The sequence below is a fragment of the Cyanistes caeruleus genome, chromosome 10, assembly GCF_971803275.1.
Source record: "Cyanistes caeruleus chromosome 10, bCyaCae1.hap1.1, whole genome shotgun sequence".
NCBI classification, from domain to species: domain Eukaryota; kingdom Metazoa; phylum Chordata; class Aves; order Passeriformes; family Paridae; genus Cyanistes; species Cyanistes caeruleus.
In genome coordinates this window covers 4,204,522-4,232,472 of record NC_141710.1, presented here as the reverse complement: position 1 = coordinate 4,232,472, position 27,951 = coordinate 4,204,522, and the positions used below count along the sequence as shown (strand labels likewise).

At 44.8% G+C, this 27,951-nt stretch overlaps 1 protein-coding gene across 2 annotated transcripts; it reads left to right on the top strand.

Moving 5' to 3' along the window:
* The first annotated feature begins 28 nt into the window (after window positions 1-28).
* On the top strand, window positions 29-27,488 carry UBXN7 (UBX domain protein 7). Of its 2 annotated transcripts, none has more exons than XM_086843199.1 (11): window positions 29-263; window positions 3,674-3,821; window positions 5,942-6,009; window positions 8,799-8,864; window positions 10,914-11,026; window positions 16,514-16,660; window positions 17,058-17,148; window positions 18,214-18,341; window positions 18,593-18,986; window positions 19,428-19,507; window positions 22,669-27,488. In XM_086843199.1, the coding sequence occupies exons 1-11, from the start codon at window positions 29-31 to the stop codon at window positions 22,828-22,830; spliced, it is 1,632 nt and encodes a 543-aa protein (XP_086699325.1). In that variant the 3' UTR covers window positions 22,831-27,488. The 2 variants fall into 2 exon arrangements, with proteins under 2 accessions (XP_086699325.1, XP_023789075.2); XM_023933307.2 differs by lacking the exon at window positions 29-263 and adding an exon at window positions 401-769.
* The last annotated feature ends 463 nt before the right edge of the window (window positions 27,489-27,951 follow it).

Below are 27,951 nucleotides of genomic sequence, written 5' to 3'. Positions count from 1 at the left end.
GAGGCTGGGGGGGAAGGAGGGCCTTGCCATGGCAACTCCCGCCTCCCGATGGGGCGGGGCTTATTACCACGGCAACCGAGACCCCGCCCCTCACGGCGGGTGGGGGAATGGGCGCGCGCGCGGGCGGTCCCCGCACATGCGCAGTGCGCGCCGGCCGGCGGCGCGTGTGTTGTGCTGCGGCGGCGGCAAGATGGCGGCGCCCGGGGGTTCGGCGGGCGCCGCGGCGCTGAGGGCGCTGGTCCAGCAGTTCACCGCCATCACCGGTGAGTTCGTGGTGCGGGGCGCGCCGAGGCCGCCGGGCTTCCGCGGGAAGGTCCTTCCAGGCCCCCACCGCCGGCGGGCCGGGGGAGGGAGGCGCGGGCCGAGGCGGAGCGGTTCCGGGCGCGCTGCCCCTGCCCCCGGAGCGCCTCCCGCGGGGCGCCGGCGGTCCCAGGGCCTGTCCGCGGGCGCGTCCCGGGCCCGGCCCCGCTCCCTGCGCGGCGCTGAGCTTGCCTGCCTTTGAGCGGCTGTTCGGAAGCTCCTGTCGGTTGTCCCGGTGGCGCGGGTCCGTGTTCTGCTCCCTTCCCCTCCCTCCTGCCTGCGCTCCGCTCCGGGAGCCGCTTCCCGCTCCTGCGGGTAACTGACGGCCGAGAGGAACCCAAGAGCTGAGCCCCGAGTCCGGCTTTGAAAAAACAGAAATATTCTATAGCGCGGGCGACTTGAGTTCGCAAACGGAGAGAGCTGGTCGCTTTTCCGTGGAAGTTCGCGTCAGGTGACAGCTCTGCTTCAGGTTGTGTACTTGGAGCTCTTGACCCACTTTGTGTTTAATCTGCTTCGCCGTAGTTACCCCTGGCTGATGGCTTTGCATGTCAGATGCTGCAGGAGTGTTTAATAAGATGTGTCAACTAAACAGCCAAAGAGAAGTGAAACCGCTCTAATTGGGTTGTCCAGACGAGCTCCTTTTCAGGTTGTGTCCCTGTACTTGGACACACTCAAATCCTCAACAGGATGTAAACAGGGAAATTACTGATCTCTCAGCTATTCCCAAAGAACCTTTATAGAGTAAACCCTTTGAACAAAAAGAATGTACAGCAAATACATTTTCAGTAACATGTGCCTGTTTGTGAGATATTTGTTAAAACCTCAACCAGAACAGGCAGAGCTGTGCTGGTTTCCTCCTCCTGACGCCTTTTATGTTTAGACACATATGTTTTATGCTTGACATAAGAGAACCCATCTATGCTTTCAAAAGTGAGAAAGAAATAGCCTCCTGGGCTTCACCCACGCACTATTAAGTGTAGTTTTTAAGTTTAGTTTTTACCTTTAACAGAATTTAAGGTTTTATCTAGAAGTGTGTGGAGCTTGTGTGGCCGATGCTGGTGTGGTGTGACAGGTGCTCACACCTCAGTGCTTTGTGTTAGTAGCTTTTTCAACTTGGACTTGTAAGTTTATGCAATCACTCCATGTCTGTGGGGAAAAGGCTGAGGGAATACTCTCCACCGTGAGGGATGAGGAGAAATAGTCCTTGATGCTTTTCTTTGACCCTGGTGGCAGAATTGTGTTTCTTTGGTGCTCTCATACAGGAAAATACTGCTAAGAGAATGTAACTCTTGCCTGTCTTCCCCAAGGAAATGATGGGTTATCTGTGAAGTTTGCTTTGAAACTTAACAAATATTTAGAATTTGCTGTTTTCCAGCACAAGGACTGAAAGCTTTGATATGCTGCCACTTTCCTCAGGAATGATGAGGAATCAGTAAAGGCAATTGCTGTGTCAGTGTTTCTTTAAATAATAGTAGAGGGTTGAATTACCATTTTTCTTCTAGCTCTTGCAAATGAATGGCTTTGCACCTCTGCAGTGTGTATTCCAGGCTCACAGGTGTGGTTTCATTGCTACAGTTAACATTGAAAATGCCAAAAAATAGTTTGAGTGAAGAACCTGAACTTCTTGTTGTTTTTTTGGGATGTCACTAGTTTTTATTTTGCACTTTCTTCAGCTCATTTGAGGTCTTAAAGTACAGCTGCCCGTCATCCCAGCGTGCTTGTTGTGGCTGGTTGGGTGTTTTGGGAAACCAGTTCCTTCAGTCAGTTTGGATTTCTCTGTGGTTTGATGTGCAGGTTATTTAGAACTGATTTATCTCCACAGTTTCAAAGTGTATTCTGTGTTCAAACCAGAGCTCTTGAGTCTTTCCCAGAAAATCTGAGAAAGATCTGAGTACGTTTTGCCCAGCCTGATGTTGTCTGTGAGCCTGGTGTTGGGCAAAGTATTTTTGTCATTTTGGTGATTTGCTGCAAACTTAAGAAGAATTACTACAGATCCTAAAGCTGCACCCAGAACTGGTGCAGCTGCATTTTACCACTCTTCCTCTCTACCAGGATTTCTAAAGGAAAATAAGCTGTTTGGCAGTTCACCACCAATGGAGAAGGTGCTGTAAAGAACTGGGTTGCAGAAGGGCTTCTTCTCCTGAGGGAGCTTCTCCTCATGGGATGGTTTTTGAGGAGAAGTTGGGAGGTAGAGGCTCATCCTCTGAGGAAAGACTTACAGGTGATGTTAGGAGCTGTTGCTTCATCCTGAGCAGCAGCATCAGAACTGGGATTAGTTGCACTTAAGGTGTTCAAAGCCAGTTTGGACAGGGCCTGAAGCAACCTAGGGTAGTGGAAGTTGTCTCTGCCCATGGCAGGATGTAGAACTGGATAAGCTTTAAGCTCGCTTCCAACCCAAACCGTTCCATGATTCTGTGATATGAATAAATGTTAGTCATTATACCAAGAACTCTGTAGACAAGTACTACTTTCTCCCTCTTGGCTGCTATTTTGGTTTTTTTTCCTTCTTATATAAACTGAACTTCTGCTGGTTTGATTTTGCCTTTCAGCAGAATCTGTAAATCAGAGTGTCTTTTCTTCCATCTCTAAATCTGTTACAAGTGGATAAAAAGACTTAGCAGCTGATTTAATATTCTTCCTGCTAAAATGTTAAGTCAGGTTTTCATTTTTCTTTGTGTATGCCTGCTTGTATGTGGAAAGTTCACAGAATGATAGAATGGTTTGGCTTGGAAGGGACTTTAAAGCTCATCTTGTTCTACCTGCTGTGATGGGCATGGACACCTTCCACTGTCCCAGGGTGCTCCAAGTCTGGCCTGGAACACTTCCAGGGATGGGGCAACCTGTGCCAGGGCCTCCCCACCCTCACAGGGAAGAATTTCTCTGCAATATCCTATCTGTCCCTGCCCTCTGGCAGTGTGCAGCCATTCCCCCTTGTCCTGTCACTCCATCTCTTGTCCAAAGAGCCCCTCCAAAGTCCAGCTCTTCTGGAGCCCCTTTGCAGGTGAACACCCCCAGCTCTCCCAGCCTGGCTCCAGAGCAGAGGGGCTCACAGCACCTCACAGCACGTTGGTGGTCTCCTCTGGACTCATTCCAACCATGTACTAGGGAAATGTCTGACCTCTGGAAGAAAATTGAGCTCAAAACCCCTCAGTTGGTTTCCACTAGATTTTCAGCTGGCAGATAGAAGCCTGGCAGTCCTGACTGCAAGCCTTCCCTTCCCCCTGAGCTGTGTATGTTTGTCTCCTTTCACAGTTGTGCTTCAGGGATAAATGGCAGCTGATGAACTGTTCTTCCTAATTATTAATGCTTTGAGAGCGAAAGCTGTTCTGGGCGCTTCCAGTCAAAACGCTGTGATTTCCCTTTGGCATTCCAGGTGCCAGTGAAAGCGTGGGGAAGCATATGCTTGAAGCATGCAACAACAACCTGGAGATGGCTGTCACCATGTTCCTGGATGGAGGAGGGATAGCAGAGGAGCCCAGCACCAGCTCCGCGGCGGTGTCTGCTGTCCGCCCGCACCCCGAGTATGTACCCGGGAGCACGGCTGTGCCAACCAGCCTGTCCCACAAATGTCACAGTGCACAGCAGGCAATTGTCACTTTTCACACTGCTTTGATCTTGTTCAGTTGATTGCTCCAGCATTGTTCTGGGTGTTCTGGTTTGTAGACCAGAAGTGAGTCTCTTACACTTCAGAAGTTTTCTGTAGCTTTCGCCTACTGTTTTTTACAAACAAAGCCCAAGTCATTAAAGTAGGGATCCAGTAATAAAAGAGTCTTATTTTTGAATGCTTCAGCAATCTTGTTCTACACTAATTTAGCAGTTAGAAGGTTCTCTTGGTTTGGTTCTTATAAATGAAGCCACCTTACTCCCATTTCATAGATTCATAGAATTTAAGGTTGGAAAAGACCTCTAAGATTGTCAGGTCCACCCATCAACTCAGCACCACCATGTTCACTACTAACCCATGTCCCCAAGTGCCACATCCATATATTTATTGAACACCTCCAGGGATTGTGACTCCACCACTGCCCTGGGCAGCCCTTTCTGTGAAGAAATTTGCCATAATATCTAACATAAACCTCCCCTGGCACAACTTGAGGCCATTTTGTCTCATCCTGTCTCTTGTTAACTGGGAGAAGAGTCTGACTTGTGAGGGTTTTATTGTGGTGGTTTAACCCAGTTTGGCACTGGAAAGACCAGGCCTTGTACACTGGTATTCAGAGGAATTACCAACTCCAACACCTTCATCAGTCTCTTACATATCAAATGCCTGCAAAGGGAAGAGAATTTCCACTGAAGCATGGCAGAGAGTCTCAGTGCTGCCTATTAATGTGACTGCTTGGGATAAAGGGCATGGTATAAATCACATTCATTAAATACGGTAAATTAAACGTAAGCTTGGCTTCTGTCCTTAGGAAAATCTTCCACTGCAGGAAAAAGATAGCTAACTTACAGAGGAAAATCCTTGCCCCTCATAGTTCTGAAGCACATGTATAAATTAAAAAAATTATTTTAGTGCTAACCTTTATAGCTGATGTGAGGTGCATTCCCAATTGAACCTTTAACAAAGTTAAAATAGGAATACAGATTAGTGTTCTTATTTCTAGACAACTTCCAGCACATCAGTGACTTCAGATTTTTCTTGGAACACTTTTGTTTTTATACTCAACACCCTCCAGGTGCTGATAGCTCAGTGTTTCTCCTAGGACAAGAGAACAGTAAATGTGCAAATGGAGAGCAACTAGTAACAGAGCAAAGATGTGGAAGTTAAGAGCAAGGTTAGTGCATCCTGCTGACATCCTGGGCTGCTTTTTGGAACCTGCATGATCAAGAGCTGCAAAGTACACACTTCACACCTTGGAAGTCTGGGGGAAGTGGCAGTTCATAGACAGGATGTAGCAGTGGATGAATCCTTCTCCGTGTAGATCTGTGGGCTGGATCACCACACTGTTGTCACAGAGACGCTTGTAACTTTTTTGTGATTTCCTTTCTTCTCCTAATTGTAGTTTTGGATTATTTGTAAGTGTCTGCAAGTATAACTGACTGTGCTGTTGAAATGTGAGAGAGCCCAGTTATGTAAGCCAAGAACTGCTTCAGAAATGGGGCAAAATGGCCATCTTGACCTTGTTTTCCTTCCTCTGGAAAAGAGAGAGGTGGAACTTTCAGTTGGAAGCAAAAAGTCTTCTGACAGACAGAAGCTGGTAATAAGGAAGATAATATTTTTTCTATGTAGCTAACAAGGAAAGTAGGATAGCAAATGGATTATTTAATGTTTTTTGCTAAGTTTTTAGAAACTTCCACGTTCTAACAAAGTTATTCAAGAACAAAATATGTTTAAATAGTAGATTTACAAAGCCTGGGATCAAGTCACTCAGGGGTTTTCATAATGTTCTATCAGAGTTCATCCATGCCAGCTCTCAGTGCACAGGGTACCATGTCCAGCAGCAGTGCCATGAGTGGGAACACATGCTCCCTCAAGTTCCCACTTAATCCCAAACTTCTTCATTCTGTGCAGTGGTACAGCAGTATCTTTAACTGGTTCAAGCTGCAGGAGCCTTGGAGCATAACAAAATGTGGTTTGTACAGTTCTTGGAATATTACTGTCTCTCTGATATTTTCTGTTTTGTTTCTTCTCCTTTGATAGGGATGAAGTACGAGCTCCAATTCCTCAAAAGCAGGAAATCTTAGTAGAGCCTGAGCCCTTGTTTGGAGGTAGGCTTGTGTTCTTATTTTATTTCTGCTCTCTTTACCTTGAGGTGAGCTAAGTGACAAAAATGAATCAAAACTTGTTGAATATGAAGAAATAACACCAGTGGTATTGAAAACCTCACATGTGAGAGATGCTTTATTCCCAGGGGTAATAATTTGCTAAATCTTGTTTCATGAGACTTTGTGAGGTGGCAGGCAGTTAATTAAGTATGCCTCTGTGTTCTGGGGGCCCAGAACTGTGGGGTACTGCTGTGGAAATGTTTGAGGTGCTGGGATGGAAGATGGAGCCTTGGCTGATGAGTGAAAATGAAGAGGACAAATGCCTGTGTTTCAAGGAGATGACTGATCAGAAAGAATGGCTGAAGTGTGTGATTGCTCATACCCATCTCCATTTCTCATGCAGGAATTTAATTTGCTCTTTAAGCTGTGCTTAAATCTATTTTTGTTGTCTGTGTCCTTCTCATGTGGACCAGGTCATTCCTGGGCTGGCCTTTGCCATGTCAGACGGATTGAGAGCTTTGCCCTTTTCACTGAGGAAGGCCGTGCAAGTGGCTCATCACTGCAGTGGTCTCACACTCATGGGAAATGCTCATTTTGATCATTTAGTTCCTGTGTTAGAAAGGAGTAGGAAGCCAAGCTTCAGGTTTACCCCAGAACTGATTTTGTCTTGATTCTGTTTTTCAGCATCAGGATGCAGAAGCTGAGGGGTGGTTCAGAGGGCAGCACACAATGCCAGGCAGTACAGGTGCACACCACTTGCCTTCTTGCTGTACATGCAGAGATAGCAATATTAGCTTTTCTAGTTTTAGTCCTTTTATCTTTTTTTTTCCTGTCTGTTCTGGGAGCTGGAAAATTTAGACTCATTTAATATGCTTCAGTCCCCAGTCTCATCAGAAAATGTTTATTCCTTAGACAGAATATGAATCACTGAAATGGCCTAACTTAACTTCTACATACTGATGTGAGATGCATAAAGCACCAGCAATTTGAAATACACACTCAGTTTGCATTTGGGCAAAAAGGGAATGACATACAAAATATCTGCTTTCATTGAAGTGCTTTTGCAGTTCTGTGAGCTTCATTGATAGAATTTCATGACATTCCTCTTGCTTCTGAAAGGCCACTTTGTCAGCAACAGTGAAGCTGAACTTAAAAGGTCTCAACCATAAGATGCAGTGACATGAAAACAAAGATACAATGTTTATTTAATCTTTGCACTTCCCATCAGGCCTGGATTTTGGAAGTGGGGTGTTTAATAGCAGAGAAGGGCAGTTCTGCAGCAGGAAATGTGCATGCAGAGGAAGATGCCCTGCTGATGCCTCTGAAGACAGAGGAGCTCTCTGCACTTTTTCCTGTGGACCAACAGAGTTTTTGACAAAAATCTATTGACTCCTGTGGCTTGTTAGGATTCAGATCTGCTGACCCTAACACTTGGTCTTCTTACACCTGCCTGTTACATGCTGGTATCAGTCACACTGTCACTGACCATCCACTGACCTGGATCAGTGATTCCCTCCTGGCACTGTCTGTTCCACCAATGCCACTTGTGTTTCTGGCACAGAGCAGCCTGACAAAGTAGCTGAACCTGAAGAGATAATTGGTCTCAGCTCTAGGGGAGATGGCAGTTTCTGTTTCAGGGGTCATACTGTGGTGGTTGTATAAGCTCAGGTTTTTTCCAGCTGAGAAGGTGACCCTGTGTATTTGTGCCCTGCTGGATACATGGATCCCATCATTCAGTATAAAGGATCCTCCTGGACTGCTGAGAGCCTCTTCACCTGTGCTGCCTGGCTCGAGCTGAGCCTGGCAAGGACATGCTGTTTTTGCTGAAGTGGTCCTCCAGTTGCTATTCCAGCTGAGTTTAAGTTGTTCTGAGGTTGGCTTGTGCCTAAGCACTCAGGGTGAAGGAGATGTTACCTCCTGGAGTTGAGAGGTGTTATTCCCCAGCATGTCCCTTGTTCAGGCTTGCTTTCTTTTCCATGATAGTCTGTATCATCCCATTTCCACTGGGTATAGGCTGTAATTACTTTAATTTGTTTATTATTTATTATGTCTTGTAGTAACTGGGCTTTGAAAGTTCTGTATTTCAGTTGATAGGAAAGGAGATAATAGCTGGGATAATCTTGGCAGGCAGTTCTGTTTTCCTTCCAAGTGCAGTGTTTGTGCTGTACCTTAGGACTTCAGTGGAACTTCAGGGTGCTATGTCTGATAGCTGCCTGGGCTGATGTCTCTGTCCAGCTGCAGGTAATCAGTTCTGAAGGTTTCCTTGCAAATAGTAATGCTGGAAAAGTGTGGTTGTTGAGGCCAGACAAGAAATTGGGACAGGATCAGAGTTTAGAAAAGAGTAGAAATGCATTGTGGAAAAAAACAAATGGGCTTCTGTATTAAAAAAATACTTTCTCAAGGGGTTTAATCTTTTGAAGTTTTTCATCCCCTTGAAGACCTTGGGGAAAATCTTGACTGAATCTGTGACAAGGTGATGCTGTGACAGCACTGCCACTCCATGCTGAAGGGTCTTGGTGAGCCCATCAGGAGCTTTAAGCCTCTCTATATTGTTGATACATGTTTTGTTTCTGGGCTAAGGCGTGCTGGAGGGAGGACACGTTAGGAAATGGAATTTACAAACTACCTTCTGCTTATTTCCATCCATCTCCCGTCCTTCCCAATGACCTTTACTCCCACACCATCCCTGCTTGAAGTTCCTATTCTGTATTCCTGCATGTGTGATGGAAAGCACTAATATGTATTTATTTTGATAATATACTTTTCAAATGATTCTTTAATTTTTTTTTAAGCTCCTAAAAGACGCAGACCTGCTCGCTCAATATTCGATGGCTTTCGGGATTTTCAGACAGAAACCAGTAAGTGTCTACAGATCAGTAAGCATGATATTTTATTTTGTTACCTTTAATGCATATAAGATGGAGAAATCATTCCTGTTGAAGGCTAGGACAGCTTTCACTCATTGAAACATTTTTAAATTGCCATTTGTGTAGCAGGGTACATTACTAGAAGTACAGAATCACAGAATTAGGATTATCACAGTTTATTCTGTCAGCTTTGGTCTTGCTAACTCAAAAATACCCTTTTTCTGCTCTAGAGGGAACTGAAAAGGGGGAAGAATCCTAACACCCAAATAGAAATTAAATTCATCCACTGGATATTTCTTGGCTAGGCAGTGGATGTTCTGGCACTTGAATTGCATTGGAGTAGCCCTGAGGCGTCTTCCTTAGCCACACACGAGGTTCTCATGGCTGTAATTGCTGTTTGCCCTTGGCTGTTCATGCACAGAATCTCTAGATGCCCAAGCACTGGCTGTTACTTCATCCATGAGGTGTCACAGAATGTGATTCTGTGGCAGCACAACAGCAGGTGCTTCAGATCTGAGTTATGTCTGTCTTACTGGTGTTGGAGTGTTCCTGAGGTGTAACCAAGGAATCAGTAAAGTTGGGAAAGTCTTCTTAGACTGAGCCCAGCTGTTCCCCCAGCATTGCCCCATGTCCCCAAGTGCCAAATCCACACATCTGTTAAATCCCTGCAGGGATGGTGACTCCACTACTGTCCTGGGCAGCAGTGCCAGGGCTGGAAAACCCTTTACATGAAGAAATTTCCCCTAATAGTCAATCTCAACCTCCCCTGGTGGAACCTGAGGCTGTTTCCTCATCCAGTCACTGGTTACTGGGATCCATGGACTGTGTTCCCATACAGTTAGGGGCTGGCTGCCAAACTGAAAATAGGTGTTGATAGTTACTTTCTTTCCCCTTTTCCAGTAGTAATGAACACAAGTATTGAAATCACTGGCAGCTTTGTAAGTGAAAATGCACCATGTACAGAATCAATAACCTTAATTTTTTTCTCTCCATCTTCCAACCTGGTCTAGCAAAGGAGTCCTGGTCTGGCAGGAGGGGGTGGAACTGGCTGATCTTTAGGGTCTCTTCCAAACCAAACCACCCTGTGATTCCACTCTTAAGACATTTAGAGATGCCCAACATGTGACAGATACACTGCAAGAGTTTATGGTGAAACTTCATCATGCTTTTTTGGCAGGACTTTACAGGTGGATGTCACTGTCTGGCTGTCTCTGGAAAAGCAGCCCTGGCCATGAAATTGCAGATTATCTCCTGTCTCCTAGGGCTGCTCCACGTGGATGCTTTATTCCCTGTGTGTCTGCTCAGGCATGATTTTTATGCTTTGGCCCATTGACAGCTCCTTCCACACTGGAAAATTTTTGGCCATGGGATAGTTATTGCCCAATTCAGCTGACCTGGTTCCATAAGATACATCATGTGTCTCCTGTGATTTACCTTTATTGTCCATGGTCATGTCTGAGTAGGAAATGTGTTCTCTATTATTTCAGATGGAATTGATACACTTTAAAAGAAACATCCAAAAAGATTTCTCCATGTAAACTAAATCTGTTTGTTTCTTTCTTTTCTGTGGGATTGCCCCACAGTCAGCTGATGGAAACAGTGCAATAGAAATATTCCTTTTAAAAGTTATATTGCTACAATCTAGCTCAGTTTCCTGTTTTGAAAGCATCACTGGGGACAAGTCACAGCTCTTTTTGGCTCCTTTGTTTTCAAATACTCGTATGTGACCCCTCAGGTTTATTAAGATGTTGTTTAAAACTGAAAGCATATGAGAAAGCTGAGGCAGGGTGGTTCTACCCTTACACACCAGCTGATCTTGTTCAGTGGCATCTAACCCTGGGATTCTCCATAAGAGATATCCTGGGATTTGTGCTCACATTCCCCACACTAACTGCCCTAGCCCTGTTGTCCCCAAACCTCCTAAAAGCTCGAGAGAATTTCACCCCAGAAGTTCTGTGTTTGAGTGTTTAGCCAGTAACAAATGCCCCTTGTGAGTATGTTTAGTCTAATCCCGCTCCCTTTCCTCTTGGGGCTGTGCAGTCCGGCAGGAGCAGGAGCTCCGGAATGGAGGGGCAGTGGACAAGAAGCTGACGACGCTGGCAGACCTCTTCAGACCTCCCATTGACCTGATGCACAAAGGCAGCTTTGAAACGGTGAGGGCTCACCTTTGGGTGCAGATCCTTGCAGGGTGGCTGGGGAGGGTTTCAGGATGGATCCATGGCTGGGCAATCAGAAGGTTGCAAAAGACTGGGAAGTGATAAATATTTGATGGACTACGTATGGGAATGTTGGTGATGTATTGAAGGATTTCACTGATGGTGCTGTCACCTGGAATGGACCCATAGGGATCATCGTGTCCACCTCCTGACCATGCAGACCACATTGTTTTATGTTTCAATATCAGTGTGGCAAGTCATATGTGGTGAAAGACTTCAGTGAGCAAGGGAGGCTGCTCAGAATGGGAAAATTGCATCCCTTGAACTGTCTCCATAGAGGATACAGAAAAAGCTGGAGTAACATTGCTTTGCACAGTTGAGGGAGGACTTTGCGAGGGGCTTTGCAAAGTGTGGTTTGCAGCACAGCCCTGCTGAGAAGCTCTGGTGGAGTTAACACAGCTGAGTTGCTTCTGATACCTGAGTAAAAATATTTGAATGTGGTTTTGCCATCAAGCCACACCTTCATCCTCAGTGGAGGTGTTGCTCTTGTATAAAATCACAGTGGTTGTCTTTTACTTCTGGTGGTGCTAGGGAAAGTATCCCAGAGATACAGACAGTCAGCTTTAAACAATCTCAGGTGTCACCTTCCCATGTGAGGATCTGTTCCTTAATTATTATGATGTGGATCAATGACTTAACTAATGATTAGAGAACACGCAGATTGGTATATATTTTTAATTTTTGAGTCCATAATTTCCAGATATTCTTCAGAAATTCCAATTACTACTGAACTTTCTCCTGGTCATCTTGGAATAGATGAGATTGATGATGGTGAAGGTCATTATTTTTACTGCATGAGAATGCAAAGTAATGATTAAATAGTACAATACAGATGTTGGAGAATCAACTGCATAAGTCTGCACAGCTGACTGACTGAACAAAAATAATATTTACCTTGTTTTCACATGTGCCTTGACTGCCATGCACAAGCACTAGAGCACTGCTGGAGAACTTTTGGTGAAACACTGTGTGCCTTTATGGAGTCTCCAGCTCTCATCCATTACCCTCATCGCTCTTTTTATGCTTCCCAAATCACCGGGGATCCATTGCCTGGGCCCCAATTCCTGTGTTCTGAGGGTGCCCTCCACAATCTCCTTAAGAGAATTCCAGCTGTGAAAGGATGCTGGCAGAGAACAGCAGTGCCCACCTGGGGGAGGAATTTGATGCAGAGGAGCAGCGTGAAGCAGTTGGCGATCAGGTGTCCCTGCCTTGTGATCTGTGGTGCAGGGTTTGCTTTAAAAGATGTGTGTCAGGTCCTCCAGCTGATAGTACTTGCTGGGCCTGGGGTCCAGAGCTGTTGGTGAAACCAGCAAATGTGTGGTTAAAGGCACCAGTAAGGGGGATTCACATGGCAACAACCAGTGCTGCTGCCAGAGCAGTCAGTGAGCGCCCTCTGAGCGCTGCTTCGGAGTTTGAGATGGGTGCTCATCTTTCCTTGGGTCTTGCTGGAAACATAAGAAGACTTCAGCAGTGTTGACTGTAGCATCTGTCCCAGTCAAAATTAGTGTCAGAGAGTGAAATAACTGATTGATTGATTGGTTTGTCCTAAGGTCTCTGCATACTTATTCAGTCTTGAAAGGTAATTTAAAAAAGAGGGTGGGCTGGGGTTGGGGAAGGGGTTTGTGTACACTCACATTGCCCTGTTTTGTGCAGTACCTGCACTCTAAAAAGCTGTACACTTTCTGGTGTTGGCACTCACCTTGCTGTGTCTTTGTACAGTTCCTTGTCCTGTGGGATACCTTTCATTTCACACTGACGCTCTTCAGCTTCATGGCAATACAACTCTTCACACCTTCTCACTGTGCTGACCATTTCCCCTTGCATTTTACCTTTTCTGACTGCAAACTGCTCTACTGCTTCAGCCTGAGACAGTGTCGGGCCCCAGTGACCACAGCCTTTAAAATTCATCTCTAGCAAGCTGCTGTTGGCTTTTCCCTTCTCTGTATGCTGAGATAAATGAATGTAAACCATAGGATAAACCAGAGATGCTCATCACATTCCAGAGTATCAAAGACTAAATACTGTCATTGCCATGCTTTCGTAGTTAAGCTTTGATCTAAGTGGGATTTTCTTTCCAGGGCTGGTGTGTGACATGTTCCAGCCTCTGGAGGGGTGTGCAGAAACACTCTGACAGGGTTAAGCCATGTACATTTATCAGAGAATCATTTAGAATTTAGAATTTAGGGCTTTGTTGGCAGGAGTGGTGACATCTGGTCTTAAGTATCTTTGTCACTCATCAGCTGTTACTGCTCATTGGGTACTTTAAGGTTGTTTTTTGATAGTAAGTACCTGTAATTATCTTTAGTTTCCCCCAAGAAACCTCACTTTTCTTCAGTTACAAGGAAGCTTTGTTACCAGTAAGGCCCAAAAAGTTGTTTCATTTTGACTCAGTAATACTGGCTTTAGGAATAGGTGTGGTTAACTTCATGGCAGAAAAAATTTCAAGAGTTGAATGACATTGGGGGGATTTTTTTACCTGCTATATATGAAAAAGCATTCTGCTTGACATGCAGAATAGCTTATGATCACTGTCCTTGTAAAGTTCAGTGTGTTACTGACTAAACTATAATTCTCCCATTAATGTGGAATATGTTAGGAGTAAATCACTCAAGTAGAATAAATAAATTGTATGGTTTTCTTCTCATCTCAGACTGATTTCAGGAATTGCAATTATTCTCTCTACATGCCTGTGATATGAGAGATGATTGAATTTGGGGGGGGAGACACCAAATTGACTTAGTTTGCCCTTCTTGTGGCAGAGATGGTTCTGGTGTGTGCAGTTCTGTGCTTAACACTCAGCAGGGTTTCAGTTAAGTGACTGAATGTTACATTTCAGAGTTTCAAGTCTGTCTATATGATTTTTTTTTTTTTTTCCCATTTAACCATAACCTTTTTTAGCTGCTCCTTGCTTTACAGCTGAGACTGAGGGTTTTTTTGTTTCTGCTTAAAAAGCAGCAATAATTTGGAAGCTGATCTGGTCACTGTATTCAGATGGAGCAATTACCTGTGCATAAGGTGCTTCTAGCCTGGTTTGGGTCAGCACAGCTGTGGCTCAAGAGTGCCTGGGTGCTGAAAGGATCTATGCCCTGCCCCAGATAGGAAGAAGTGTGGCCCAAATAGGAGATTTCTTGTTTGATAATGTCCTGCTCTGACTCTCTGTCAGCTGTTACCTTCCACACTGAGTCACACACATGTCCAGAGGATCACAAGGTGCTGGCTCAAATTCCTTCTTCTCTCTGTTGCCTTGAAAGGATTGCATTTCAGCAAAACTGAGCCAGCAGGAACCACCCTAACATTTTTAAATCATACATGTTCAGAGAAGTCAAATGAGAGGAAAACTTATTTTTAGTAGTGCAAGAGTTACACAGGGAGATCCAACACTGAGCATAAACCAAGTCTTGTCTCACAGATTGTCTCACCAGGTTGCTGGTTTGCTGCCCTAAGTTGTAATGATGAAATATGTGACTGGGCAGAAAGGGTAAAGGCACAATGAGGACAGATTGGGTTGGTTTGGGTTGGTTTTTGCATCTGGGCTCCACTGGCTGTGCTCTCAAAGAGTGGCTGTCCTGTACTGCCCTGTCTGGGGGCTCTGTGAGTGCCTGGCACTGGCCTTTATGCCTCAAAGGAGGAGGGGAATGGGGGGAGCACTTGATGTTGGATCTAAATCCATCAGGTCCCAGCTTTTGGGGTACACAAGCCAGCTTTTGAGCCTTCCCTTGTTGCCTTATCACTTGTCAAAATGACCATGATATAATAAAATATAATCTCCAAATCCACAGTGCTTCTTCTCCTCACACTCTTGTCCTTCCACCCCCTTGGAAGAACCCCTGGAGCTGTGTAAGAGCTGTGTGTGTGAGATACCAGTTTAACTGTGTCCTTTTAAATGTTAAATCCAAAGTTTGCTTTTAGAAGGAAGTTAAAAATAGTTTCAAAAGCTCTGCCTGTTCTGCAGGTGAAAACTCAGTTTTTCAAATTTTCTTTGTGGAATTTCCTGCTTGCATCCTTCCAAGGCCCTCAGCTTGACAGAGGAGAGGTAGAACCAGAGGTTTTAATGAATATTAAAAGACATACAGAGTGAGGATAGAAGAGTAAGATGCACTTTCCAGCTTTCTAATTACATATTTTTGGGAGTGTTCTTGCAAGTCCTTTAAATAAAAGCATGACAATTATGTTTAAGACCCTTGCCAGTTACTTAGGTGTCACCTTCCCCACTTTTCTCACCTGGTGACCTGAATTCTGGCAGTATAAATTAGTGGTAAGTAGTTAGTGTGAGGCCCCTTGTGGGAACGGGACTATTCATGCTTCTACCTTAATTTTTTTTCCTTTGAGTAATACAAAAGCTGCCTCTGCAGGGCACTTGGCCACACAGACTGACTTAGCAGGCTTAGATTCTTGCCTTGGTGAAGCTGAGTGTGTGGAGTTCACATGTCTATCTGTCACGCAGTGGACAGGCAGACTGTTCCAAACTGCATTGGCTAAAATACATTTCAAAAGTAAAAATTTTGGTTTGGGTAATAAAGTAGTGCCCAAACAGCAAAATCTTGCATAATATCCTGATTCCCCTGATTTTTTTTTTTGTCCTTTGGATTCCTTAACAGTAGATTACCAGCAGGATGGTGAGCATAAATTTTAAATTTTTATTTTTTTAAAGCAAAGAGAGTTCCTATGCCAGTTCCAGTCTTTCCAGGTGGTAAGAGCATTCCTGCTGTTGATCTAGCCCTCTTTTTTTCAACAGGTATGACAGTTCAGCGATCAGAATTACATTCTTGATCAAACTCCTACCATTAACTTGCAACCAAGCAATCAGACAGTGCCAGCTTTGTGACTCAAACCAGTAAGATTTCTTCCTGCGCCTTCCTGTCTCCCTCCCCATTTGCAGTCTGGATAAGCAGCATCAAAAAAGGATGCCTAATTCGGCAGTTGGACAGTCACAGAGTAACTCAAAACTTGGAGAGAAAAAGAAAACACACAGAGAAGGGGTCCTGTTGAATCAATGCAAGTCCTCTGTCAATTATGCAGCCTACTTACCTAGATGGTCCACGGGTTTATCTTTAGACTGAGCAGGTCTTTGTTGTCACATCAGTGGGACTGACTACACTTTTCCCTGAGTAAATACTTTATTCAGCATCGCCACGTGTGTCCCCCCTCTGAGTTGCTTTTCCCACCCTGTGCTTGGCTTGTTGAAACCCAGCAGCTCTGTTCATCGATGTGATTCTGTAATTCAACCAGGCTCATTTAAAACAGATCCTTCAGCCCTGCCTTCTGTTGTGTGGGTGCCTTTTCACTAGCTCTGTCCATCCTCCTCACTGTGAAGGGGTTTGGTGGAAGGTCTGGCAGTGGTAGAAGCCATCTCTGATCATTGCTGGCATCGGTGGTGTCTGGCCCTTCAGCCTTATCTAACCAAGCTTTTCCTTCTGCTTCCAGGCCAAGGAGTGTGGTCAGATGCAGAACAAGTGGCTCATGATAAACATTCAAAACGTGCAAGATTTTGCCTGCCAGTGCCTCAACCGTGACGTCTGGAGCAACGAGGCTGTGAAGAACATCATCCGGGACCACTTCATTTTTTGGCAGGTGAGGAATTGCCTGGGGATGGACGTGTGGGTAACTTGGTGCCTTGGTAGATGGGACAGTGGGGGAAAAAAAATAGATTTCTTTGGAAAAGATGGAATTCTCTTGGCAAACCTGCACAAAAGATGTATTTTGTGGAGTGTATGTAGTTTATGGGTGGAGATGTAATTCATGGATATGCATTTGAGGGCATAAACTGCCTTTCACTTGTGCAATCAGGATGTTACCATGTAGTTTCTATGGTACGTGGAGAGCTAGAGGCTTAATTCCAGCTTGTCAGAGTTACTGAGAGCTGTGTGGACCATTTGCAATTTACACTGTAGAAGAGAGAAAAACTGCATTTTCAAGCTACAGCTTGTTTGTGTTCCCTCTCCAGCCACTAATCTGCTCAATTTTGTAGGTGTACCATGACAGCGAGGAAGGACAGCGGTACATACAGTTCTACAAATTAGCAGACTTCCCTTATGTCTCCATCCTGGATCCCAGGACAGGTAAGACAAGTGGCAGCTGGTTTACCTGGAGTTACCCCATGGGAAGGACTGACAGTTGTAGGCTGGAGTACCTTCCACTGCAGTTTGTGTTACATTGGGTTGAATAATCTCTTCAAGACCTGAAGGACTGACTCAGCGTGTTCCCAGAGGAACTAAGGCAATAAAACACCCAAAACTTGCAAAAATTTTATGTATTTGAAGCTTAGAGAGTATTTTGCTTAGAAAGTGAAAATAGTTCCATCTGGTGGAAAAAACTCTGAATTCTTTTTTTTTTTTAAGTCTTTCCAGAGCTTCTTGAAATCATGTGGTGAATAACTACAGTATTTGTAATTGCTGCATGAAATCTGCTTTCTGCTCCTCCCACAGAGCTTTGTGAGGCTCAGCAATGACTTTAAATTGCATCTTAATTTTGAAATACCATTTTGGCTTCGAGTTTTCAGTTTGTTTTGCTTGTTTTTTACCTCAAACTCCTCCCTCTCCCTCCAGCTCTTTCAAAGTTGTTGCTTTTTCTTTTGTATCCACCTGCTTCTTTTATCATCATATAATGCAGCTGCCTGGTTATATAATGTTGATCTGGTCTCCTGTTTCTAAGGACTGAAGTGATAGTGTCTGTGATCAGAGCTAAGACCTCTATGTAGCTGACTTAAACCACACAAAAATTAAAAAACGTGTTTTTTAATGTTGCAACTGAAGTTAGAATATCCTTCTTAGCACTTCTGGTAACAAATGCTGTTTGCCAAGGGTTAGAATCAATTAAGCAAGATTGGATAAATGCTTCTTCATAAACTCAATGGTTTGGTGTTTATTCATTTGAGGCCAAATTCACCATTCTGTGCTCACATTTCCATAGATAAAAATAAAAGAATGGAAATAAACTGTGTCTGTATCCCTGTCTGCCCCTTTTCAAGGGAGTGGAAGGAGGAAGCTCCATAATTATCAGGTGGTAGCCTGTGGGGAGATGCAGTTCCTCAAACAGGGACTCTTGCAGCATTGAATTGGAGTATTTGACCACTGAACTGAAGCATTTTGCTGAAATTTTAATTGATGCCACCTTTTGTTCCCTAGGCCAGAAGCTTGTGGAGTGGCACCAGTTAGATGTGACTTCTTTCTTGGACCAAGTGACCGGGTTCCTGAGCGAGCACGGCCAGCTGGATGGCCACTCCAGCAGCCCTCCCCAGAAATGCTCCCGCTCAGTAAGTGTCAGGGTCACTGTTTGTGCTTTTGGCACTTGGGTTGGGTTTAGTAGTTAGAGTGTGAAAGGAATATTGATTACTGCATGCAGAACTCCAAGGAGAAGCCGTTAAGTAGTTACAGCATGCCTAGCTTTCCCTGCTGTGCATTCCTGAAAGATTTAGTGGCTTTCCTTCTGGAAGACTGATGTCCTTTTGGTTTTCAGTACATCTTTGAAGGCAGTTGTGATGTATGTGTTGTCTGCATCCCACAGGAGAGTCTCATCGATGCCAGTGAGGACAGCCAGCTGGAAGCTGCCATCAGAGCCTCGCTGCAGGAGACACATTTTGATTCCTCACAGGCCAAGCAGGAGAGCCGGTCGGACGAGGAGTCGGAGTCGGAGCTTTTTTCTGGAAGCGAAGAGTTTATTTCTGTTTGTGGATCCGAGGAGGAGGAGGAGTCGGAGATTCCAGCCAAGCTGAGGAAGTCTCCACACAAGGACTTGGGGTATAAAAAAGAGGAGAGCCGGAGGCCTCAGCCTGAGCCCTCTGCAAGGACTGAGCCTGGGACAACATCAAACCACAGAGTCCTGCCCTGCATCAATGCGGGAGCGCTGGAGGAGTCACCTGACAAGTCTGAAAGTACGTTCCGGGGCCTGGACGTGAATGGTAAGTGCCCGTTTTTTATGGCTTTTGTTGTGGCTTTTTTGCTTGAAACTGTTCATAGGCTGCCAAGCCTGGTTTCATCCCTTCTTTTAAAAATCCCTTTTGCTTTCCTACCTCCTTGCCAGCAGACATGTGAGAGACTCACCAGCAGCACCACTCGGGCACAGCAGTGCCTGTAGAGCCCTCTGGGTCCCTGGGCTCGTATCTTGCCCGGGAGGAAAGTCCACTCTGGTGTAACACAGGTGCAGTGTGCTCTGGACATGCTGCCTGGGGTCACTCACTGCTGCTTTGGAAGGGTCCTGAGCCTGGTGTGAGCACTGTGGTAGAAATTTATCTTGTGTTTGTCTCCAGTCCCTCACACTGCTGTGCTGTCCCTCCTAAAATCTACTCAGGAGCTCAACTGAGCTGCCCTGGTGTTAACCTGTGGTAACTTCCTTTGTGTAGGACCAAAGGCACAGCTGATGCTGAGGTATCCAGATGGAAAGAGGGAACAAGTCTCACTGCCTGAACAAGCTAAACTTCTGGTGAGTGGAGTTAATGGGAATCCTTGTCTGAGTAGAGGAAGGATGAAACTGGAGATTTTCTGTGCCTGGGGTGACACTGTTGAAATCGGATCTAGTGGGAGAGGTGTATCCAGGGAGTGCTTGCACTGTGGTCTGTGTCATTCCTCTCTGATAGCTACTGGCTCTGTGTGTCTCCACTGTAGCTTGGGTTTTGTGCACACTCCAGTGTCTTCCTCAATCCCCACACTGCTCATTTCCATTATAAAATCACTCTAAATGGCTTTTGCCTTAATTGTTAATTGCTGTAAAATGCTCTCAGCTTTCTCATTTCTGGGGCTTTGTTTCTAAAAGTAGTTGGTTCCCATGGTAAAATCAAAGTCAAAACTCTTCATTCTCATTCTCCATCTCTCCCATCATATTTCTACCCTCCCTTCTGGATGTGGATGTTGGAGCAGACTTTGGAGGAAGTTCTCCCAAAACAAATTTATTACAGTATTATTTAATTACTGTGCCTCAGGTGTGCATGTCAGCTGTGCTTTGGGCTCCTTACCTTGGAGAAGTCCATGTGAATGGCATCTCCATCAAAATTTTGCAGGTGCTTACCTGCAGAGTGTAAAGGGGTTACTGTGCTCCTGTTTGCCATAAGTTTTCAGGACACAGTGGCCAGTTAAGCTCATTTAAATGTAATCAATCTAACAACTGGAATCACAGGGAAGACAAAAACACACCTCAACAGAAGGATTTTGTGTAGATTTGGGAGAAAAGTGTCCTGTGTTACAGAAAATGGGGCTAATGCCTGGCCAGCAGCTCTAGGAATGTACAGTATCCTCAGCACATATTCTCATCCTTGACTCTCCTGCTTTAAAATAACTGGAAAAAAAATCTTGAGTGCTTTTTCAATGCAGCTTGTTAAATAAATTTGCATGTATTATTAAACATGTGGCAGTTTTGAATACTGAAGCAATTCATTTAGGCAATGAGATAGAAAAGGTAATATTGAAATATCCCTGATAATCCTGACTTTTGGTTTGGCTTTTTTTATGGACTGTGGAAGTTGAAAGAATTTTATGTCAGCATATGATTTTCCTTCTGCTCTGCAGTCAGCAGAGGAATTTAGCTGAGTCAAAGTTTGTGGGTAAAGACATCTTTTGGTTGCAGAGCTGAGCAAGCAGTGTTTGTGCTCGTCTCATATGATATTCTGGAGCCTTTCAGTCAGATCCAGATTGAGTCTCAGGTGTTTCTTTGTGAGCATCATTTCCATACTGATTTCTTTCAGCCTTTAGTTGCTTCCATTTTAAAGCTGGCCAGAACTAGCAAAAGAAATTGCTTAAGGAGACAGTTGCACTTCAGGAGTTTTAACTGATGATACTCCCCAACACTGCTTTTAAAAATGTTGTATTTTTAGTCATTGTGTTATTATTGATCAAGCACTGTCTTCTCTACACACATTATTTCCAAGAGATGCTTATGCTTCCAATAGTATTATGATGCCATTTCTTCCCCTCAAGCAAAAAAAAAAACCAAAAAAAAAGCAAAAAGAAAGAAGGCAACACTGCCTCACTGCCTTTTTATAGAAGCAGTTGCTCATTGTGTGCAAATTAAGTCGACTTTACTCTGTTCAGCAGCTCAGCCCACATTCTGAATACCTCTGGTTTGCTAAGTGTTTCAGGTGTGCAGGGAAGACTAGCCTGTGAAGGGCCAGGGAGGGATGTGGGCAGGAAACCTGACAGGATGTTTAAATTCAGTGGTTTCTAAAGGAATTTTGATAATCTTTGTTGCCTGAAAAGGAAATCTTCCCATTCCTTGCATTCCTCATCTGTCACAGGCACTGTGACCTGCAGAGCCTTTGCAATCCAGGCAAAGGAGGATGTTGGGGCAGTCTCCTCATGCCAAAGGGGTGTAGATTTTGATAAATTTGGAAAGAAATTCCCTGCTGGCACTTGCCTGGTTGTTCTGCACCCATGAAACCTTGGAAAAGCACAGGTTGAAAAGAATCCCTGGAGATCACCTGCATCTGCTCAAAGCAGGCCTGTAGCTGAGCTTGTCCAGAGCCCTTTCAAGCTGAGTGAGGCTAGAAGTTTGGTGCCTCAGTCCCCTCCATCACAGAATCACAGGGTGGCTCAGGGTGAAAGTGGCCTTAAAACCCATCCCATTCTATCCCCTACCATGGCAGGGACACCTCTACTAGCCCAGGTTGCTCCAAGCCACATCCAAACTGGCCTTGGACACTTCCAGGGATGGTGCAGCTTCTCTGGGCAGCTGTGCCAGAAGGGTGCTGTGGGCTGCTGTGATTTACTGGCATGAGTTGCCCACCAAAACAATGTGAACAGTATTGATAGGACTCCCTGATTTGTTCACACTTTTTGTTACTTGTTACTTTATCTTTTCTTCCTTTCTTACAAAAGCTACAATTGCTCCTGCCTACATCTTGCTCTGTTACCTTCTTTTCTTCTGCCAGTCCCCACTTCTCTGCCCCTCTCTGTTTGTGCTTTAGGTTCCCAGCTTCCCTGGTGAACTTGGGAAATCTCTCTCAGCACAGCACAGACATGGACTCTTCCTGACATGTTTCTTGGGATGTGAGCCCCTCATCCCAATGCTCTGCATCCTGCCCCAGTTGCTTCTGTAGGCAGAGAAGCCAGTGAATTGAAAAGATCTTTAGAAATCCGAAATCAAACAACCCCAAAATCTCCTGCTTCCTGAAGGCAAGAAAAAAAAAATTAATAAAATTTCTGCATTTATTTTGGTCAATGCCACCTCACCAAAATGCTTCTTTGGTGGTTTTTAGCTTTAGGGTAAGGACACTATCTGATAAACAAATCAAGAGGCTTCTACTTTGGGTTATTTAAGGCTTTTTTTTCAGATTCTATTTGACTGTGGCTTGAATGTGTGGTGTGGAATTGAACTCTCTTGCATTAATGCACTAATATCTATAGTTTTATGTATAGTTTACCTTGTGTGTAAAGAATCCGGTAAGGGATCATTGGTAATTAGTTTTTGTGATTAATCATACCATGTATGGGTGAAATTAAATGTTAAAGAATAAAAGGGTCTGTGCTCTATGCAAAATTTCCAAAATTTACAATTTTATTTGTTCATTATAACGAACTTCCTTTTTAAAGGAAAACAGAATTATTTTTTTTTTTTTTACATTCTGACAGTGGTTTGCCTTTCTTTTTCCCCAGGCTCTCGTGAAACATGTCCAGTCCAAAGGATACCCCAACGAACGTTTTGAACTGCTCACCAACTTCCCTCGCAGGAAACTCTCCCACCTGGACTATGAGATCACGTTACAGGAGGCAGGCCTGTGTCCTCAAGAGACTGTCTTTGTGCAGGAAAGGAATTAGCACTGTGGCCTGAGTTCTCCCAGCCTTCCTCCCTCTCCTCTTTGCCTGGGACAAGAGTCGTTAAATATGCAGTTAAGGGTCGTGGGATTGCAGTGCTGGAATCAGGCAGCTGGCTGGCCCTTCCTTCTCCTTCCTCCTCTCTCTCCCTCCCTTCTCACACTCTAGTGACCAAATGAGAATGCTCAGAGTTTTATTTTCTTCCTCAGCTGCAGAGAGCATTGGGAAGAATACCTTTCCTGTGCTTTCCTGGAATAAAGTAAAACAGTGATGTGTGTATCCAGCATGCTGGAGCTTGGAGTGGCCATAATACACAAACCTTTCTCGCTGCTATTCTTAAATCTGGTTTGTTTAATTTATTTTTGAAAAGATTGTGTGATAAGGCACAGAAGCATCTCTGTAAGGACAGACATAACCTTCAGGACAGTCTTTGCTTTGTTTGGGTTCCCCTACACGAAAGGTCTCCATTAACCTTCCAGCCTTTTCTTATGCAACACTCTGGTTTTGGAAAGGAGTTGGGTTGAGCTGTGGTAAAATACGCTGGCCCACCTAACTCAAAGGCTTCTAGTTTGGCCTGCATGTTTTCCTCCTGCTTTAAATTGCCAGTGGACATAGTAAAAAAACCAACCACCCCCCCAGAAATCCAGCTGTGCTCCGTATGGGATTGACTGCTTGGCCCAGAGGGAAAGCTGTGAGTCCAGTGCTGGAGCAGACCCAGCTCCCTTGTTTGTGGGAGTGGGTGGGTTATCCATGTTCTCTTCCCAGCATCCTCAAAGTGTCTCCTTACTTGCTCTCAGGATTTTGCAAATGACAAGGGTACTGTAAAGGTTTTGGATTCTCTGAGAACACCTGCCACAGAGACTTGACTGTCAGTTGGCTTTTTTCCTTGGCACAGTGGTTGGTTATGGGGGTTCTACAGCACTGACAGCGTTGAGCATCAATTGATGCTTCATAAAACAATTCCCAGCCTGATGGCTTGAATTCCCTGGGATGACTTTTATTCTATTTCCATGTTGATCTACTGTAACTTACCTCTAAATTTGGAGGGCTGCATGGAAAGCTGCTCCTTGGTGCAGGCTTTCCTTTCAGCTCTGGAAGGTGGCACCACAAGTCAGTGCCCTGATTTTCCTCCAGTGTCTTCTCTAGACATGGAGCTGTTGGTCAGTTGGTGTTTCAGCAGATGTTCCAGTGGGACAGCAATTAACTGGCACAGCCCTCATCACAGTGTGGTGGATTTGTGATTTGAGTATTTACAACTAAAAACTCAGTTTAACACGGTTTTCAATTGCTGAGGAGAAAGGCACGTGGGACCTGGCATAACTGCTGACTTTTTCTGCCTCTCTCAGATGATTGTCCTTGTTAAAGACTTCAGTAGTCAGAAATTTACATATTCCAATTTTTCAAGATATTTTGCCTTTGATTTCATACTAGCATCTGTATTTTGGGATCTTTAAATGCAAGAGATTACAGAAAATGTCTGGTGTCCCCCATGAACCCACGAAAACTTCAGCTCACAGCTGTCTCCTGCTCCTAATTGAGGTTTGACATGTAATCATGCAATTGTATAAATTGATTTCCCTTTTTGCTGCAGGATGTAGTGTCAGGAAAGCAGAGTCTCATCTCAGTTTCCTGCTCAGTGGTTGATGTGACACCAGATGTCATCTTTGGTTTGTAAAGAACCCCAGGTGTGGAGGCTGCTCCCAGCATGGGGAAGTGAGGGGGGTCTTGTGTTTGGCCTGTGAAGCAGCAGTGGCACCTCTAGACTGAAGGATCCTTTAGTTCCTGGATATCCAGATCCCTGACTTGCATTTCCATGTAGAACTAAAGCTTCATAAAGCAGCTCCAGCTGTCTGGTTGGAATAACAAGTCCCAGGTGTGGTTTATTGGTGCCTTCCTTCCCCTGCCCCTCCAAGGCCTGCTCCTGTGTATGGGGCTGGGCAAGGAGACCCAGAATTGCTCAGACAGGGGAAAGGAGATAGGGAAGTTGAACATCTACACTAAAAATGGCATTTTCTTGTGGTTTATAGTAGTTTGTTCTGTTCCAGGAAACTGATCCTGGGTTGAGTTTTTCTGTGTGTTTTTTTCCTATTACCTTTCTTTTGCTTTGCTTTAAGAGCAAGGAACAGAAAAAAATTTAAGGAATAGGTATCCCTGCAGTTGGCTCTCATCTTTGTTCATTCCCCCCTCTCTCTCCTTCCCAGCCCAAGCCCAGTGGCATAGATCAGCTGTGCTGTGGGGGCTAAAATCTGATGAGAAGCTGCACCAACCAGGATACAACCTCTTCAGTTCTTCATCCCTTTGGAGAAATGTTCTGCTGGCCTGAGGAATGTGGTTGAGAACATAAATCACATCCTGCCTGGGACAGCTCGTGGCAGTGAAGGTGATGGGTTGGGCAATGTTTAAAGAGTCTTTAAACAGTCACTTCTAGATGAAAAATCTGAAGCTCAAATTGCTGGAAAAAAATGTGTTAAATTTGATTGGGAAATGCAGTGTTGAGCTGTGAGGGACAAAGGAAACCAGTCCTTCAAAAGCTGTGGTTTGTAGCTTCCTGTGGGTGTCACTTGGTCAGGATTTGCTGGTGGGGTTGGAGGAGAAGCAGGGCATGTAGGCAGTGGAGGTTTTTCTGAGGGGAGAACTGGTCAGGGCTGCTGTGGTTGAAGCTGGAGCTCCTTGCTGCTGGTGGAGATGTTCCCTTTGCCTGTCCTCTTCATCTAACACAGCTTTGTTTTGGGATGTAATGTCCAGTGGTCCCAGTCACAACCAGGATCCTTGGAACAGAAGGTGAAACAAGCTCTGGCTTTCCATGCCAGGTGCAGCTGACACGTTTACTTCCCACTTCAGAGGCCCACAGAAGGATTTTGGATCTTTCTGATGCTACATGCTCTGAAGTCAAGCTAATTGACCAGCCTCAACCTCACAGCATTCTACAGGCAGGTAGAAGCTGGGCCAAACATTTCTGGCCAAACCTGTGTTACTTCCTTTAGCCTTTGAACTAAGGCTATGATTTCTGATGTTCATAGACTGCAGTGAACTGGTAAATCAGTTCAGTTAACACCACTGATCTTAGAAGAGTGTCCAGGATCTGCAGGTAGCCTTGTAAAATACAGTTGTCTGTAAAAGGCATCCAGATGTACCATTATTCCTAAGTAGATCTGAACAGAAATTTTCCATCAGCTCCTCCCAGAGCTCTCTGACCTTCTCCTCACTGTTAGGGGGAAGTGACACCTCTCCTTTGTCCAGATTGTGTTTCACAGGGTCCACATCCTTCAGAGCTGATTTGTACACTCAGCTTGCCCTGGCACTGGTGCTGTGGTTTGTTCCTTTGCAGAAAATGGGTTTGGTTCAGGTTTTAGAAACTGAACCTTTCTGCTGAAAGTTCTCAAATTGCTGTTCCTGTCAGAGCACCCAGCCTTTTCACTGGGACTTGAGCAACAAGGGCTAAATTAAAACCAGTTTTCTTTTGGGGGTGGAATGGCATTTGGGCTGTTTGTCAGGTAGCAAACACTGCAGAGATGCTTGAAATGTGGTGGATTTTTGGTAAACCATATAAAAATTCAATGTTAACATAGGGACCTGTGTAGGAATGTCCATCTGAGTGGCAAGATCTGTGTCATTTCAGGGCCTTATCACTTCATTTTTATTCCTTTTCAGTTTGTATTAAATGTCACTGCTTTCTTCTGGTTTAATCCCTGTTGAGTGAAGTTGATAAAAGTCTGGTGTTCCAAGAGGAGGAGGGATGGCAGAGATGTGCTTTAGGTGGGTGAAGTGCAAAGTCGCTGTCCTTAAGGACTGGCTGTGCCTTGTCTGGCTGTTCCCATAGGCTCAGATCCAGCCTCTGCTCCCTCTCACCTTTCCTATTTATTCATTTTCACAAGTGATTTTCTATAAAGGGAGCAGCTCCTGTTTCAAAGACAACAAAAGCTGATGCTGAGCCCTGTGCTGGCTGTGTTGTTGAAGTACCCACAGGCCTGTGTGGGTTTGGAGCTGGGGAGGTTAATGGATGCCCTTTCTGTGATGACTTTTATTCCTGTCTCCTCTTGTTGGGGGGATGCTTGGTGTCTGTGCACTCCCAACAAACAGAGCCATATGTATTTACACACACAGGGGTTTTAGTCAGACACTGCTGCACCTGACAGCAGGGCCTCAACCTGCCTCGAGTTATCCACTGTGTTCCGTGGGCACCTGGTGAGTGAGGACAGAAATTGGGGATTTGGTCACTGTCTGATGGCTGGGAGTGTCTGCAGTGCAGAGCTTGTGAAAGGGTGCCCAGATTGAAGGTGTAGAACTGAAACTGTGGAGCAGGGGATGAGGTATTATTTTATAGACCAGGTTTATATGAAGAGCATCTGGGTAAAACTCAACTCAGAGACAGCAGGACTTTAGGACAGATGACTTTTTAAGAATGAGGCTGTTTTCTGGAACTGGAGAACATCCAGTTTGTAAGGGACAGCTTTTCACAATGGTCACTTTCTTCAATAATGGCAACTTCACATGGGAGGAGGGAGAGGATTAATTTGGAAGTTTTCAGCTCACTGTGCTGGGAGGGACCAAACTCAAGGAAACCTCTGATCTATATACACAACTGCTGCATTTTTTATAAATATATGTAAATGTCCTATTGTAATATTTGATCCTGGAAATAAAACAAACTGTTTTCAGTAGCTTTCTTCAGCTCTTGGTTTTTTGGGGTTGGGGTTTATTTGTTGGTTTAGTTCTAATAGATGTCTGTCCCTGTGTTATATTGGGGAGTTGCTGAGTTTTTCCTTAAGGATACTGCAGTAGAAGGATAAGGAGCTGTTGATGACAGCACTGCCCAAGAAAGCTTCAGGCTGTTTTATCTTGAATTGACACAAACTTGATAGGAAAAATACCTGGATGAAAACTGAGGTGGAGGCTGGTTTGGCACTGAATGGTTCCTTCCCACCAATTCAGGCTCACCTCAGTCTCTTTGGCTCTCCTTGAAGCCAAACCACTCTTGAAACCCAGCCTGCTCTGCAGTTTCCCCAGCCCCAAAGGAGTCTGAGGAAGCAAAGGGCCGGGGAGCAGGGAAGTGAAGGTGCCTCTTAAGCTGTGAGGAACCAGCAGAAGGACCTTGCCAAGCTGGAATTCAGCTGGAATTGTAGG